This window comes from Athene cunicularia (assembly GCF_003259725.1).
Source record: "Athene cunicularia isolate RWA chromosome 2 unlocalized genomic scaffold, athCun1 chr2_part1, whole genome shotgun sequence".
NCBI classification, from domain to species: domain Eukaryota; kingdom Metazoa; phylum Chordata; class Aves; order Strigiformes; family Strigidae; genus Athene; species Athene cunicularia.
The window spans coordinates 44778432-44792899 of record NW_020799095.1 but is presented as its reverse complement, the minus strand read 5'-3'; the positions used below and the strand labels follow the sequence as shown (position 1 = coordinate 44792899).

Sequence of the window (14468 nt, the reverse complement as noted above, 5' to 3'; positions counted from 1 at the left end):
AGGACTTGGATGGGGTTGGGACTATGAGCAACAGCATCAAGGTGATAGTCATTGAACATATGCTACAGTCCTGCTTTTGGGGCTGCACTGTCCTGCAGCAGAAGGTGAGGGCTTTCGGAGACTTTGAAGGATGTGCATGAGGAAGCCAGAGTCTGGTTTATCAGTAAATCTGGGAGGGAGGATGGTCTTTTCTCCAAGATTGTTTTCACCATGCTTTTCATTTTTTTTATTCCCATGTTAATCTACTGATGGTCTGAGTGCATGCTTGTGACCCTCAAAGAGCTAATGGAGCAGAGTTTGAGTGGATGAAGGCATCTGACATTGGCTGTTGGCTGTTTGTACTCAGTGGAAGGGGTAGATAAGATACCTAACTTAGATGAACTGCATTGTCTGACTTTATTTGGACTTCAGAGTACCCAGCACACTGCAAAAGCTGCTGGAGGATAATCCCTGAAGTTAGGGAGATTTTATCTTCCTCTGTGTCTTCATTGGTACTTGCATCTCTGCTGAGTCTACCTGGCCTCTAAGGCAGACTAGATGATGCCATCTGCAAAAGGCCACAAAAAGTCCTGCACAAGATGAGGCAGTATTGAATCCTACCAGTGTACACTGTGAATATGCAATGGCAGAAGTGCAAAGTGAGATACATACAAGAACTATTTTGCTTTATTATTCAGGAAAAGGGATTTTACAGTAGCCGTAGTCTGCGTTTGCAGAAGGAGATAGGAGTTCAAGTAAGTATCACATTAAAGCTGACCATGACTCTGCCAATAAATGGATCAGTTAGACATGCACTTCATGGCAGGACAATACACAGTTTGGAACTCTTCTCTCCCAGTCTTCACAAACTTGTAATAGTCTACCTGATACGAAAAAATTACAGTAAGGATGATTTATGGTTAAGGCTTTGAAATTGATCTCATGGTCTTGCCAGTCTTCCTGTGTGATATTTAAAATAGGATTTGCCTGGTTAAACACAGGTTCCTAGAGCAACTCAGCTGAAGAGTGTTAAAAGTATGTGGCTTCTAGATGCTACTCTGTGAGAGCAAAGGTTTCCCATATATCTTGTATCATATCTGCCAGATGTTTTAGATTCATGAAGGGGCTTAAAATGGCTCTATGTTTGGACAACTGAGTCTTATCTTTGGTCTCTCATTTTTACATGTTAAATGGGTACAATACTACTACTCTTTCTATTAAAATGATGTGCTGGTGGGGTAGGGACTGTCTTCTCTGTGCATTTGTTCAACAGTGAAGTCCATGGATAATTACCTTTACACAGATATTTCTTACAGATTCTGCAAGCTAAATATAAGCATTTCTGAGAGATGCACAGAATTATAAAATGAATCTGTTATTTATTCTGCAGAATATGCCCTCAGGAAAACTGGTTTGCCAGCAAAAGAGCAGACTTCTACTCTTGGAGAAAAAAAAACAAAAAACAAAAAACAAAACCAAAACAGAAGGCTTTAACATTAAAAACATGAGACAATAAAGTACATTATGTTGGATGAGGAGAGAGTGGCATGTTGATTTGTAGTTACATTTCCCCACTCACTTTCCCCACATTTTGTGACTGTTTTTTTCAGACTCCAAGGAAGGTTGGACTGACTTGGAATTTAAAACAGTGTCAAGGCAAGACTTTGTTCCTGTCTATACATGAAGGCCAGTTCTTGTTGACCAAACTCTCCACATTAAATGGCCAACCTTTCCATGTTAACTGTTCTCTCATAGTTAAATTCTGTGGGCTGGCCTTGTAGTGTGGAAGGCTGCTTTCTAATGTGTAGGAAACATTCATGCTTCTGCAATGTGCTAATAATTTAAAGTAGTAAGCATCCAGGCATTAACTTTATTCTTGGAGATGCTAAGTTTGAGTGATGCCGCTCGTTCAGCTGACAAGTTATACGTGTTAGAAATGATGGGGTAAAGAGAACATATACTTAGAATTCCACCCTACAGAGGGAAAATAAATAGAAGGAGTAAAAATGCAGGTTAATATATATGAATTTATTTTCTCTTGGTCTGTGAAGAAATAGGACTTTCACTCACCTCTTTGGCTGGAAGGAAGGTGGGTTGAACTGTAAAAGGAGGTGTAGTATTCATCCACTCAAAATATTTGGTTACTGTGTGGTCTTAAAGAGATTATTTTCACTAGATTCCTGAAAAGGTCCATAAATTAATCCATTTAAAAGGAATAGTATTTTTATTACTGTAGCATAATTACTTAATACCACTCTGGGTCAGTTTGGTAGAGAACATTACCTGAGAAGCCCTTAAGCAGTTGCAAAAACATTTTAAATGAATCCTCCTTAAATCAAACAGTGTTTTTAAGGCATTTGTATATTTTAAGTGAATTAAGTTTATTTTGTTGTTAGTTTAAACATTTACCTTACTGTATAAATTTATCTTACTGGATAAATATTTAATTTTTGACTTAAAATTCTCTCCCTGTCTCAGGATTGTGGTCCAACCAGTCTAGTATTTTTTCTCCAATATTAGTTGTGTCACACAGGAATGTCAAATGATTTGAACTAATCAGTTCTAGTACAAGTAGCAAACAGGCAGAGATTTCTTCTCAGCTTACATGAGTTAGTGATGTGTTGATACCTGAGGCTAAAGGGGTTGTATCTTATGCTGGAAGTTTGAGGTGACATCCTGAGCCACATAAAGCCAACAGCAAAATCCCCATTGATTTTTATTACCCTTGGATTAAGTGAATGCATTTGGTAAAAAAAAAAAACAAAACACAACAAAAAACCCCAACAACTAAATAACAACAACTTTATCTTAATCCCCCTGGATGTTCCAATTATTTTTGTGAGGTATTTCATCTTTTGGGCATCTATTACAGCATCCAGAGTGAAATTCTTGTCTTCTGTTACATCCAGTGGCAAGGAGTTCCACGCATGAATTCTGATTTCATTAGGAAAAATATTTTTATCCGCTTTCAAGCAGCTTTCTTCTAGGTTTCATTGGTTTCCTTGTTGTTTTGGAGAAATTTCTGTTTCCTCTGCATTATCTTGCAGAGCTTTTGTCTTCCTTGTTTATGCTATGGAACTAGCAATTTCAGTTTCTTCAATTTATGTATGGATGTTTCCATCCTTCTTGCTTCTTTCAGAATATCTTCTCTTTTCTCTGCATTGAAAGTGTCCTGATGAAAACAGACACGGTGTTTTCCATGCCATTAGCTGTGTGCAGTGTTGGACTTCATGTGCTGTCCATGATAAAAGGCATATATATTGCAAGAATGTTGGGGGGAAAGTCTTGCTCAAATACGCACACCAAAAGAGAAGACACCAGAAATTTTGGATCTGGTCTTTGTCTCCTGTACAAAGAGGCATAAAACTGAGCTTGACCCCTTCTATTGTCATATTACATCAGTCTAGAACTAAAGCAAACATAAAATAATGGGAAAGTGATGTCCATGCATTTTAAAATTATTTTTCTTTGCTAAATTTTCTTATCCTCTCATTAGCTGAAAGGATTGTGATCATTTGATAGAAAGCACTGCTCTGATGTCATAAAACCAAAACAGTACAAAATATTATGTAGGTATTTCTAACCCAGAATGTGATGTAATCCAAAGACATTTCATTTTGATGAATAACGCAAGTTCAAAAGCTTTTTCTTAATTTATAAGATACATTACACAGAAATATTCCTCGTGCTGCTTCAGTTATCTTTTATCTTGATTATGGTTGACATTTTTAGGGTACAAGGCACTGTAGTTGGGAGGATAATTTTAAATTCTCTATGAGGTGCTGCAGTTTGACTCCAAATTATATGGGAGACAGTTTGAAGTTAGAGTACTGTATTATTTTTCCATTGCAGCTACTGGATACCTTATGCAGCCTGATTAGTGCAATGAAGCTTTGAAAGACAAAACAGTGAAGACAGAAAACATTGCAATGCTTTACAAAATGAAGGACAGGAACAGGTTGTCAATCACCTTTATTTTTCCAGTTAATTCATTTAAAATTGAATACAGTACAAAATACTGCAAAACCCTCACTTGCTGTGAGAATCTGGGCAAGGGAAGGGTTGCATCACTTGAATAACTCCACTTGATTGTGTGCCTGTCACAGAAGAGCCCCCACCCAAGCATCCTCAGCATGTTTACCTCTTGGACACAGATTTGGATTTGTCTGTGTCCGAAGTATCTAATTCTGTTTAGTCCTCCTGATTTTTATGTGCATTTAAGCTTCAACAACCCTCCCATATGCAGACTAGCTAACACATTCTTTACTTGGCATCCCTCCTCTGGCTCCTTTGCTTACTGAAAATCAAGGTAGGAAGGAGAATGTAGTATCTTCCACAACATGTTTTTGCTTTCAAAAAATATTAATTGGATGCAATTTTTCTTAGTTTAAAAGGAATAAAAGCAAGCTACAGTTTCAGTCACACTTTTTACCTTTAGGCAAACTCACAATAACTGCTGCCAAAATTCAATTAGGATATGTACTTTCTTCTGGAATCTCTCCAGCTCATCTTTAGGTGAAACACGTACCATAATAGGATGTGAAACAGAAGCTGAAAGCAAATATTTTTCCCAGTTCTGTCTTGTCATAAGTGTAACATGAGAAATGTCATTCTAGTATCATGGTAAAGATACCTAACATTTATTCCAATATCTTCAAGTGTATAAAACCCCATCTGTAAATATCTACTAAATAATATTAATGGTTTTTCTTTCAGTCTAAATGGCTTTCTGATACCCTCTTCAGTACTTCTTTGCAGTATGAATGGAGTTTAAAAATATTTTAGAACAAGAGTGCTACTTCGAGCAGGATGCAATTCACTTTGGGATGAGAGGAGGACAGGATCTGTGTCATCAATGTCAGCAAAACACAGAATAAAGCATTTAACCAGATGATAAAGGCTGATGCCATGGAACAATATTCTTTTAAATATCTGGTTGAAGTTTTTCTCACTGATCAGCACTTCAACAACTAAATAAACAACTTGATTCCTGAAAGCATTCTCATAACAGTAGATCTAACAACTTGCATGAAATTAGCTTTAAAAAAACCCATAAGGCTTATTTGGGAGTCTTATGTTAGGTTCCTTTCCTGACAATCTTGAATTGAAATTTTTATGATTGGTAAGAAATTTATAAATTCCTCTCCAAGATGCACTTTCTTTCCCAGAGACAGCACCAGGGGTGTGAGCAGGCATTTGCAGAGACAGGCTCAGGTACCTGACAGTGATCCTTGGTGTGGATCCGCCCTTGGCCTCCCGAGGAGCTGTGAGGTCCTGTAACATTTTGGTTATGTAATCTTTCAGCAACCTGAACCCACTAGATTTTTGCAACAGGAGGGGAAAGATTACCAAAGATAGGCTGGGAGTTATGGCAGCTGCATCCATGCTGGCAAGGAGGTGAGACCCCAAGGGTGCCTTTCTCCCATCCACTCTGGTTCCTGTAGGAAGGTGACCTGGGGACTGGGGCAGGGTGGAAGGTCTAGCACATCGCTTTGGGTCCATGGAGCATGTGGCACCTGCTCCCCAGCTGAAAGACCAGCCTTCTTGTGCTTTCTTGGCCAGTGTGCTCCAGTCACATAGACTGCCCCCTATTCAATAATACATGTTGTCTTGTTGGATCTGCGTTAAAAATTGGATTCAGATTTATTTAATAGAGTGCCAGCTGTGTTTTAAGGAAGCAGGAGCAGCTGGAAACAAGCAAGAAGCAATTTCCAGTAGTCAGTTCAGTCACCACATAGCATCAACATCAGCTCTGCAAACTGCTACTGTGTCCTGGACCACTTCTTCAAAATGCTGAGCAATGGCATTCTTCATTTCATGCCTTCTAACTGCACTGTTCAATTTCTGAAATGAAGACAGGAGCAAGAAAAATAAAGCTTGTATCAAAGGACCAAGGCTTCAGTTTGTTGTAAATTATCATCTTTCTGTTAGTTGATGGCATTGGAAGCAAGCTGTGGAAATCCTTTTTTGACAAAATACGCTATAAAAATGTGATATGTGATTTTGTACTGCCAATTATTGTAAAAGCAAAATGCAACATTTTATAATGGAGCCACTGCTTAATGCTGTTCTCTCTTTCTTTTTCCCTTCAAATCAGATATTTATCTTTGAGAATAACATCTATTACTGTGCCCATGTGGGGAAACAAGCCATCCGAGTGGTCTCCACAGGAAAGGAAGGTGTTATTTTCAATGGGCTCAGCGACTGGCTGTATGAAGGTAGGACATGACATTTAGGGCAGCAGTTAGTTATGAGTTTACGTTATACTCTAGGTTTACAGAACTGGCTGGAATTAGACATTCAGCATTGCATTTCTGGGGACTGGTGGACCTCGGAGCTGAAAATCTGCTATTCTGACAGTTGTCTGAAGTACTGGACTGGAAATAATGTGAAATGATGTAAGAATTCTGTTTTCAGGCTGTTTTTCTTTCCCTTAGTCCAAAGGTAATAAATCACCAAGCTTTAATGAACAGAACTGCTTCATTATTTAATGGCACCTGCAATCACTCATAGATGGGCCAGTTTCAAATCACAGAAAAGGACAGAAATGGGGAGGAAAAGAGGTTTTATTTCAAAAGAAGAAGTGAGGAAAGAATTTTACTTGATTGGTTGTTTTCTACAGCACTAGGTGGGCTCTGGAAGATGCTCAGATCTTGCTGCCTACAAATTTTTAAAAAGCAAACAGGTCCTCACAGTAATTGGCTTCTTTCCCTTGAAAATGGGCCTGATGGTGTATAGGGTCATCACTGGAGCACTGCTTCACTTTGGGCCTTTCAGCTGGCAAATGGTCCCTTAGGTGTCTGTGAGCAGCTCCTTGCAAAATAATCTCACCTGCTCACTAGCTTAGGAAAGGATCCCAGCCATCCTCAGTTCTTTGGGGGGATATTATAGGCTTTTAAGCTAATACTTTTCTGAATTAAAATTTGAAAAAATATATAGCATATATATACATGAAACATGCACACAACGTATTGTGACACATTTTCCCTCTAAAGTTTTCTCCTGTAGGTCCCAGCACAGTCCCAAGCTTTTCTTATCTCTAGAAAAAGAAATGTCTGGATACGTCTGTTAACTCTGCCCTGTTGCCTGCTCCCAGCTTCCTTGAGGCTTAATGGAACAGAATATGTTGTGAAATGCTGTTCGCCATTAAATGGTGTAAAAATATGAATCACTCCATAAATTACTCTGTATCACAGCTAAGCTGAGGCCATTGGACTCAAAAGTGGGGGAATTAAAATGAACTATTTTGTTTGCCACTCCCAGAGAAGCTGGTCCCATAAACCAGTATACAAACTCATCAAACGCATCAGTGGAAAAATAAGATGGATTAGATTATTTTTGATATTTACATGTGTGTTTACACTATGCCACTGAATATTTGCAAGTGAATGTCCTCCTTGTGAAGCATGTTGTAACCACAGGAGTGGCTAAGAAGTTACAAAATGCTTATTTTCTTTAATTTTATTTATTAATTTGTTGCTGAAGTTGCGGGCAAGCCTGTTTCGCTCTGGAGGTCAAAGGTGCATATTAGTACCTGTATTTTGCTGATAAACATCATTTAGTACATAAGGTCTTGTCATAGAGTCCCCACACAGCACCATGCTGAGAGGAGTTTGTCAAGCTGGTGAACTCCAAGCACGCCAGCAAGCCTGTGATGACACTTGTTTTGCTGACGCATATTTTTATTCAATTATGGGATTGCTCAGGCAGTTTCTTGGCTGACATTGTCTTTCAGGTTTGTCCTTGAACAACTTCCTTGTTAACTTTATGTTAATGTGTTGGGATAAGAAATGAATGCATGAAGCAAGGTTCTGTAACCCCTCAGCAGCATGTAGAGTAGGACCACTGAACCTGCTATTTACTGGGAGTACGTTTTACAGAAATAAGGATAAAACAGCCCTTTGGAATTGTCACTTTGTGTCCAAGAACAGTTTATATCGAAGTAAAACTTCTCTTTCTTCACAAGCAAGGTGTAGAAGGGCCCACAGTAAAACCTGACATATAAATGTTCCCAAGTGCTGGGGTGCAGAATCCAAAATTAAATCCAGAGCTGGACTGTGTGAGCTGAGCTCCTTTTCTTGCACTACGTTACTTGGGCAGTCCTTGTGGAGGTGAATCTGGGACCAGAATCAGCACTGAGAACTCATGGCAGATGCATGAACGATTTGTGGGGTCCCAGGATTGTATGGTTCTGCAGTGTTCAGATGTTGGCTCTCTGCATGCATGGATGGAGTGGGATACAAGAAGAAATGGAGTATTGTGTGGTGGTAAATGGGTAAGGACTGCTGGGAGATGGATGACATCCCCCCACTGGAGTCCATGGAAATCCAGGTATTGTTGTCAGTGAGGCTGAAGTTTTACCCTAGCAGCAGCTGAGATGCTCTGCCGACACACTGCTACTGGCACCATTGTTTTTCTAAATTCTCTCCTCTTTTGGGGTGCCTCCTCTTCAGTAGGATAAACAAACAACATTTTAAATCCAGATTCACCTGATTGGAATCACTTGACGTCTGGGCAAGGATCGGGATTTACCACCTCAAGGCTATTTTTCCTCTTCCCCCATTCCCACAGACATTTACAGATGTGTCTTCTCCACCTCCCTAACAGAGCTGGGGAGGATGCTCAGACCCATGTTTGTTTGCGCTGTCGCCGTCTCAGCGAGCTACCAAGATGAATGCTGAGCATATGTAGAAATCTCATTCCATCTGTGCAGCCGTCTCCAGCAGATAGTCTGCAAAGAAGCTGCGAGAAATGCTGAAACGGGATCACAGAGAGTTCAGCTCACTCCTCTTCCCTTGCATGCTCTTTTTGTTGCTGAAGTTCGCCACCTCCGGCAGTGGCAGCCAAGCCTCCCTGCAGCGCCCACCAGATTACTGTGACAGCTCACGACCTGCTTCTCACTTTCCCTAAACACAGCACAAAAAAAACCCACAAAACTTGGTGTTTTCTATTTGAGGAAGCCAATTTTTAAAGTCCTTTATTGTAATTGGCAAGAGCGCATCAACAAAAGTCCCACCCTTTCCAAGAGCTGTTTGCACAGCACACTATGCAGATGGCAGTCCCAGCAGTGCCACCATTTGGGGTAACTCCTGACACTTCATATGAATGGTAGACCCAGAGGGAACACTTTTCTTCATAACGTGATTGCTTTTGTCACGACAGAATAGATGCACTGTACTATTAATCACGGGTTTTACTAAGTCTGGAAGCAGAGTAGATTTGACAGGCTTTTTGCCCTGGAAAAATGCAGAAGTTCATTTCAATTCCAGTTAATCTCTACTTTTGTAAATCTGCCAAAGGGCAAAAAATTTCTTTGAGGTATTTATGCTGATCTGTAGACTTTTGGTAATATAGTGAAAAACATTTCAAATCAATCAGAGCTTAATCTACTTAGTGCATTTAGCTGGAAGGTTATAGATTGCTACATAGATTACTGTAACATGAATGCATAGATTAAACATGGCTTTTATTACTAAAATAAGCGTTGACAATGTTTTCATAGTCTGACTTAACATTTTCAGAGCTGTGCCTGATAGATGCTTACACTAAAATGGAGTAATATCCTATAAAAGAGAGTTTAAAAGTTCTGCAGCTGAAAACAGCTAAGCATTTAAATGCATAGCACCAGAAAAGAGTGTTTTATATTTCAGTTTGCTGTATGATTGTTGTTGGTTTGAGAATACATTTTAGAAACAATGACTCTTAAAGATAATTTTAAAGCAAATGGTGGTATAGCACAAAGTACTTTCAAAGAGATAGGATGAGTATTTATATGTTCTTTGTAAGTATAGTACTTTAATAGAAATAATGTACATTTTTAAAAGTGAAGTGCAAGTAAAATTCATTTCACTTAATTTGTTAGAGCACTCTTCAACAGAAATTATTTCTGTCATGGTGTAATTAAAGCATCTTAATTTGCTACAGGCACTTGGAGAGACTGTTCAGATGTTGTGAGACAGGATGGCAGCAAGGGGGTCTGCCAGAGGTGATCCTGCTAAATGGCAAAGAAAAGATTGTGGTGTTCTGCTTTGCAGTTTGGAAGCTCATTGAGTTTGGGATTGTGTGGTGCTAAATGGTAGGGAATGGGGCAGGAGGACCTTCCTCTGTGCTGGCACGGTGCTGCAGACCGGGGACACCCTAGCAGGGTAATTCAGGGTCCCTTAACGTGACTCTGCTGAACAGGACACGGACCTTTCTGGGCTGCGCTACTATCAAGTCCTAGCATGATCTCCTTTGAGCAAGTTTGTGTTCACAGATAGAGGTACATAACTTCTGGAGTTACACTCTGCTAAGTGTGCGCTTGGAAACCATGGGAAAGCAGGATGTGACACTTTGGTGTGTGCTCCTGCCACTAGTGGGAGTGGAAGGAAGGATTTTCACCTATGTGTGGGCTTATCCCATTCACAGAGTGTGAAACACGGTTTTCCTTGTGTTTTGCAGCATGTGTCATCAATACGCAAGCTATTTTGCAACTTGTTCTGCAGAACACATTTTTGGGTTTTAGGGACTTTGGTTTTTAGGGACTTTGACTGCAAAAAGAAGAATTTGAGTTACTCCCTAATCTCATGTCGCCGTCAGAGAAATCAGAAAAGGTTTGTCCTGTAAGTCTCTAAAGATCATCTCAAAGTGAGCATCCCATTCCAGACTTAGTCCTGACACCATGGCTGTGACATCACATCTGGACGTCTCCTCAACCTCACATCAGCAAGAACCACATCTGGCAGCCAGGCACCAGCCCCAGCTCACATGGCATGCATTTAAAGCTCTTATGCAACATGAGCTATATGTATCCATCATTTAAAATTAATACTCTGTTGAGCTTAAGGCACAGCAGTGCTGCTATGCTTTATTTTTGGCTAGGGAGCAAGAGGATGAGTGAAAAGAAACTCTTTTTCAGCAATGACTTGTATGCCTTATTAATCTTCATTCGGCCTGCGTTTACGTTATCACCAACAGACCCTCTTATGTGACTTCGCAGTGACACCTGGTGGGAGAGGCCAGGATGTCATCGTCATTAAGACAATGAAACTGCAGAATTTTTTGCTGCAGGATCTAGTAAAGGCTCCCCATTTCCCCTCACATGCATTTCCCTGAAACTCTCCCTGAGCTTATGGGAACTACACATTCAAAGCTACTGGCTGATTCATGCTAATAGTGGTTCTGTTCCTTTTCTAGACTTTATAAAGAGAGGAAAGAGAACACAATAAAAGAAAAATCTTTTCCATAATATAATCAGCAACTCACAAAAATCAGAGGGTATATTTAGAACATGTATGGCTGGTCTCAGAGGTGCATTGACTGGTAGCAGCTGCCAAATCAAATAGCAGTTATTTTGAGCAGTATCTTTTATGCTTATAGTCTTTCAAGCAAGTGATGTAGATATATTTCTTAAGTTTAGAAGTACTAATCCTGTGACTCTGGAAGTGATCTTAATACTGAGAAAATGATAGATAAGTCTACTGAAACAGTGCCTTACCTAATTCGTCTGTGTGCTCAATTTTTCATTGTATAATATGAGAACACTGAACTTCTACTTGGAAACAGGAACTTTGATGATCACATTATACCTGAATTTAAAAAGGGACATTCATAATTAGGCTGAAAGCAAGTAACTCCTAAAATTCCTGTTCAGTGTCACTGGAGAAGGAGATCAGATATCCTAATATTTCACAGTATAGGTCTAACCTTTCCCAGTAATTAGTAGCTCCAAGGCCTGGTTGGGGAGGATGAAATGAAGAATTAAACTGAGTTATCACTGAATTTTTTAAGATACTCTGGATAAACAAATCTCTTGCAAAAAGAATGCTAAAGCCAGGGCTCCAGACAATAAAAAGGGGCCAGCACTAATAGGACTACAGATGTTTCCTTTTTGATGAAAAATGTGAAGAATCATTGGGACAGTGAATGCAGATTTTAATTCATTTTTAACAACTTGCACGTATTCAGTCACAGAGAAAATCATGGACATGGATAAATTTGCAGTTATACACATCTGCTATGTCATAAAGGTGGGTAGGGAAACATGTGGAACTGGGTAATGGCATCAGATAGTGTCAAAAATGCACCCCAAGTCTAAAACTCACTAGTTTGTCCTCAAGTACATGCTGATGTTATTCAGGGCTTTTAGGGAAGTTGCATTGAATTTGTTCCCTCACTTCTATGCTTGTTCAGGTGAAGTAGCAAAGCCAGTGTGGTGCTTCAGTGACATTGTCATCATATTAAAATAGAAAGCTGTCCTCTGTTTTGCATATCGGTGGTCATTCAGTGCTGCCTGTTCAGTATATGCAGCTGTTGTGTAGCACCTGGGGCCATACAGTTCAAGTGAGCCATTATTTGGCTGCCTGTTGAAAATGTAGGTGACTGTTTTTCGGTGCACCTTTATCAGCATGCCCATTTATACCAAATGTGCATAACATCTGGCCATTTCAGTTGCAGTCAAAATAAGAATGAAGAGCAGCTCTTGGCCTCAGCCATGTGTTTGAAGTGGCTATTTCCACCATACGTAATTCTGTTGCAAGGAAGATGAACTAGATGCAACATTGTTTTGCCTTGTTCATGTTAAAGCAGAGGAAAAGAGACCCCTAAATTTCACCAGATTATGTTATGAAAGGTTTAGTAGAAATTCCCTCACCTTCTTGCTTTGGCAGAGGTTGCCCTGCCATAGGGAAGTTCATATTATAGATTGCATCACCAGGAACAGGCTCCTGGCCCTTCTCAGTTGGCTAAGGTCAGGAAAAACTGAACCATTTACAATGCACATTGAGAATGCCTGCCTAGAAATCAGCAAGCTCCTGAAAACTTTAAAATGTGCTGTTATCTGGACTGGCTTCAAGATCCAGCACCGCACCACAATAAACCTTGCCAGCTCTAGCCCAGTCTTTAACCTTCCCTTTTTCCAGAAGGTTGTTTGGAAAGGGGCTGCCAGCCAACCCCAACACCTGTCATCCTCTAATTTTTGGATTGCCATCATTCAGGCTTCGGGATGGCTTTTGGAAGGAAAACAGAGTGTTATTTACTGATCTCCTTGGGGTGGTGGAAGGAAGCCAGATGTCCGTCCTGATGTCGCTGGTCAGCCAGCAGCTGACAGTACTCTAAGTCAAGAGGTGTTCAGTGAGCAAATTTGTTTGTGTTTGCCCGGAAGCTTGCACTCTTCTTTCACAGACATCCTATTAAAAGTACATTTCTTTAGGAAGAGCTCTGAGCCTTGATGCTTCTCTTGGCATCATGCTTGGAGGCAGGACCTCAATGCTAGCATAGCTTAGGCTGATAAGGGAAAAGAAAATTCTCCTTTCTAGAATTAGGTACTATGCTTCCAGATATAATGCCAGCCTGGTCACAGCCAGAGGGAAGACTTTAAATAAGTCTGAAATGTTTTTATAATATTTTAGGTAGTTTCTTATAGTTCAATGCAGTCTCTTGCAATTCATTCTTTGCTGGATGAAATTGTTTCTTTGTTGGATTAAATCATCCAATCATCACTCAATGATTTCTATATACTTGCAGTAATAGTAAAAATAAAAATGTCATACTCTGCTGTTGCCAGTATTTTAATCTTTTTCAGAAAGGCAACACTCATCTGCATTGCAACAAATTGTGACTGACTTGTTCAGGTCTGCTTGGCTATGTGATTAAAGAGATTATTGAAATTTATATGAAGCTTTTCTTGAAAACAGATTTGTGGTCTATATAGCAAACATGAGAGCATAAACTGTGTTCAGTTACAGCAGTTTAAATCCAGAGTAAGTCTTTTGATCTCTGCAATTTAGTTGAAATGTGCAGCTTTCCACAAAATTTAACCAGCTGCTGTGGTAGAATCGCTTCTCTTTTCCACTGTTATTTCGCTGCCACTGCTTTGTCAGGTGTACAGTTACCTCTTGAATTACCTTATGTGAGAAAAGAGCTACCCAGTTTGCAACCAAACTAAACCCAGTCAGTTAGCTACTGTTCTACTGAAGCAAGAGTATGTGAATAAAAATTAAAAATAAAATATGTAGAAGAGTAGCAGAGTATGAAAGTAGCACCTGGTAGGTATCTGAAAAGAGACAGTGTATCACAGAGTCAAGTTTGTTTTTTTTTTAATTGTGTATTAAAAGTTGTGTAACAGAGCTGTTATGGTTTTCTGCTTGTATGTGAGTTCTGTTTCTCTGCACCAAAGTCATTTACAGTAGCTGTGGGTGAAATACTATCTTGGAGATCTCTGCTCCCATTTTCTGATTAGGCTGGTATTTTTAATAAGTAATTAGTATACCACCACTTTAAATATTGCAGAATAGATTTTGACCTGTACCATGCCAATCTGAAGTCTGGAATAACTCCACAGAACTTAATGGTGGTGCTCTGGATCTGCACCAGGGTGCTGAATGTCTCACTGTAATATTCATGGTTTATGTCCACTATCAGGGTTGCAACCTTAAACTGACATTATTCCCAGAAAAAAAAAATAGTGTGAATGTTAAAGAGTATTTGCAAATTCACTCAAATTTGAGAGC

General features: G+C 39.6%; 1 protein-coding gene across 2 annotated transcripts in view; it reads left to right on the top strand.

Moving 5' to 3' along the window:
* DPP6 (dipeptidyl peptidase like 6) overlaps positions 1-14468 on the top strand; it is a 327308-nt gene that overhangs the window by 230579 nt on the left and 82261 nt on the right. For both annotated transcript variants that reach the window (XM_026841734.1, XM_026841733.1), the window contains exon 8: positions 6077-6197. In XM_026841734.1, coding sequence (XP_026697535.1) covers positions 6077-6197 — 121 coding nt within the window. The remainder of the gene's footprint in view (positions 1-6076; positions 6198-14468) is intronic.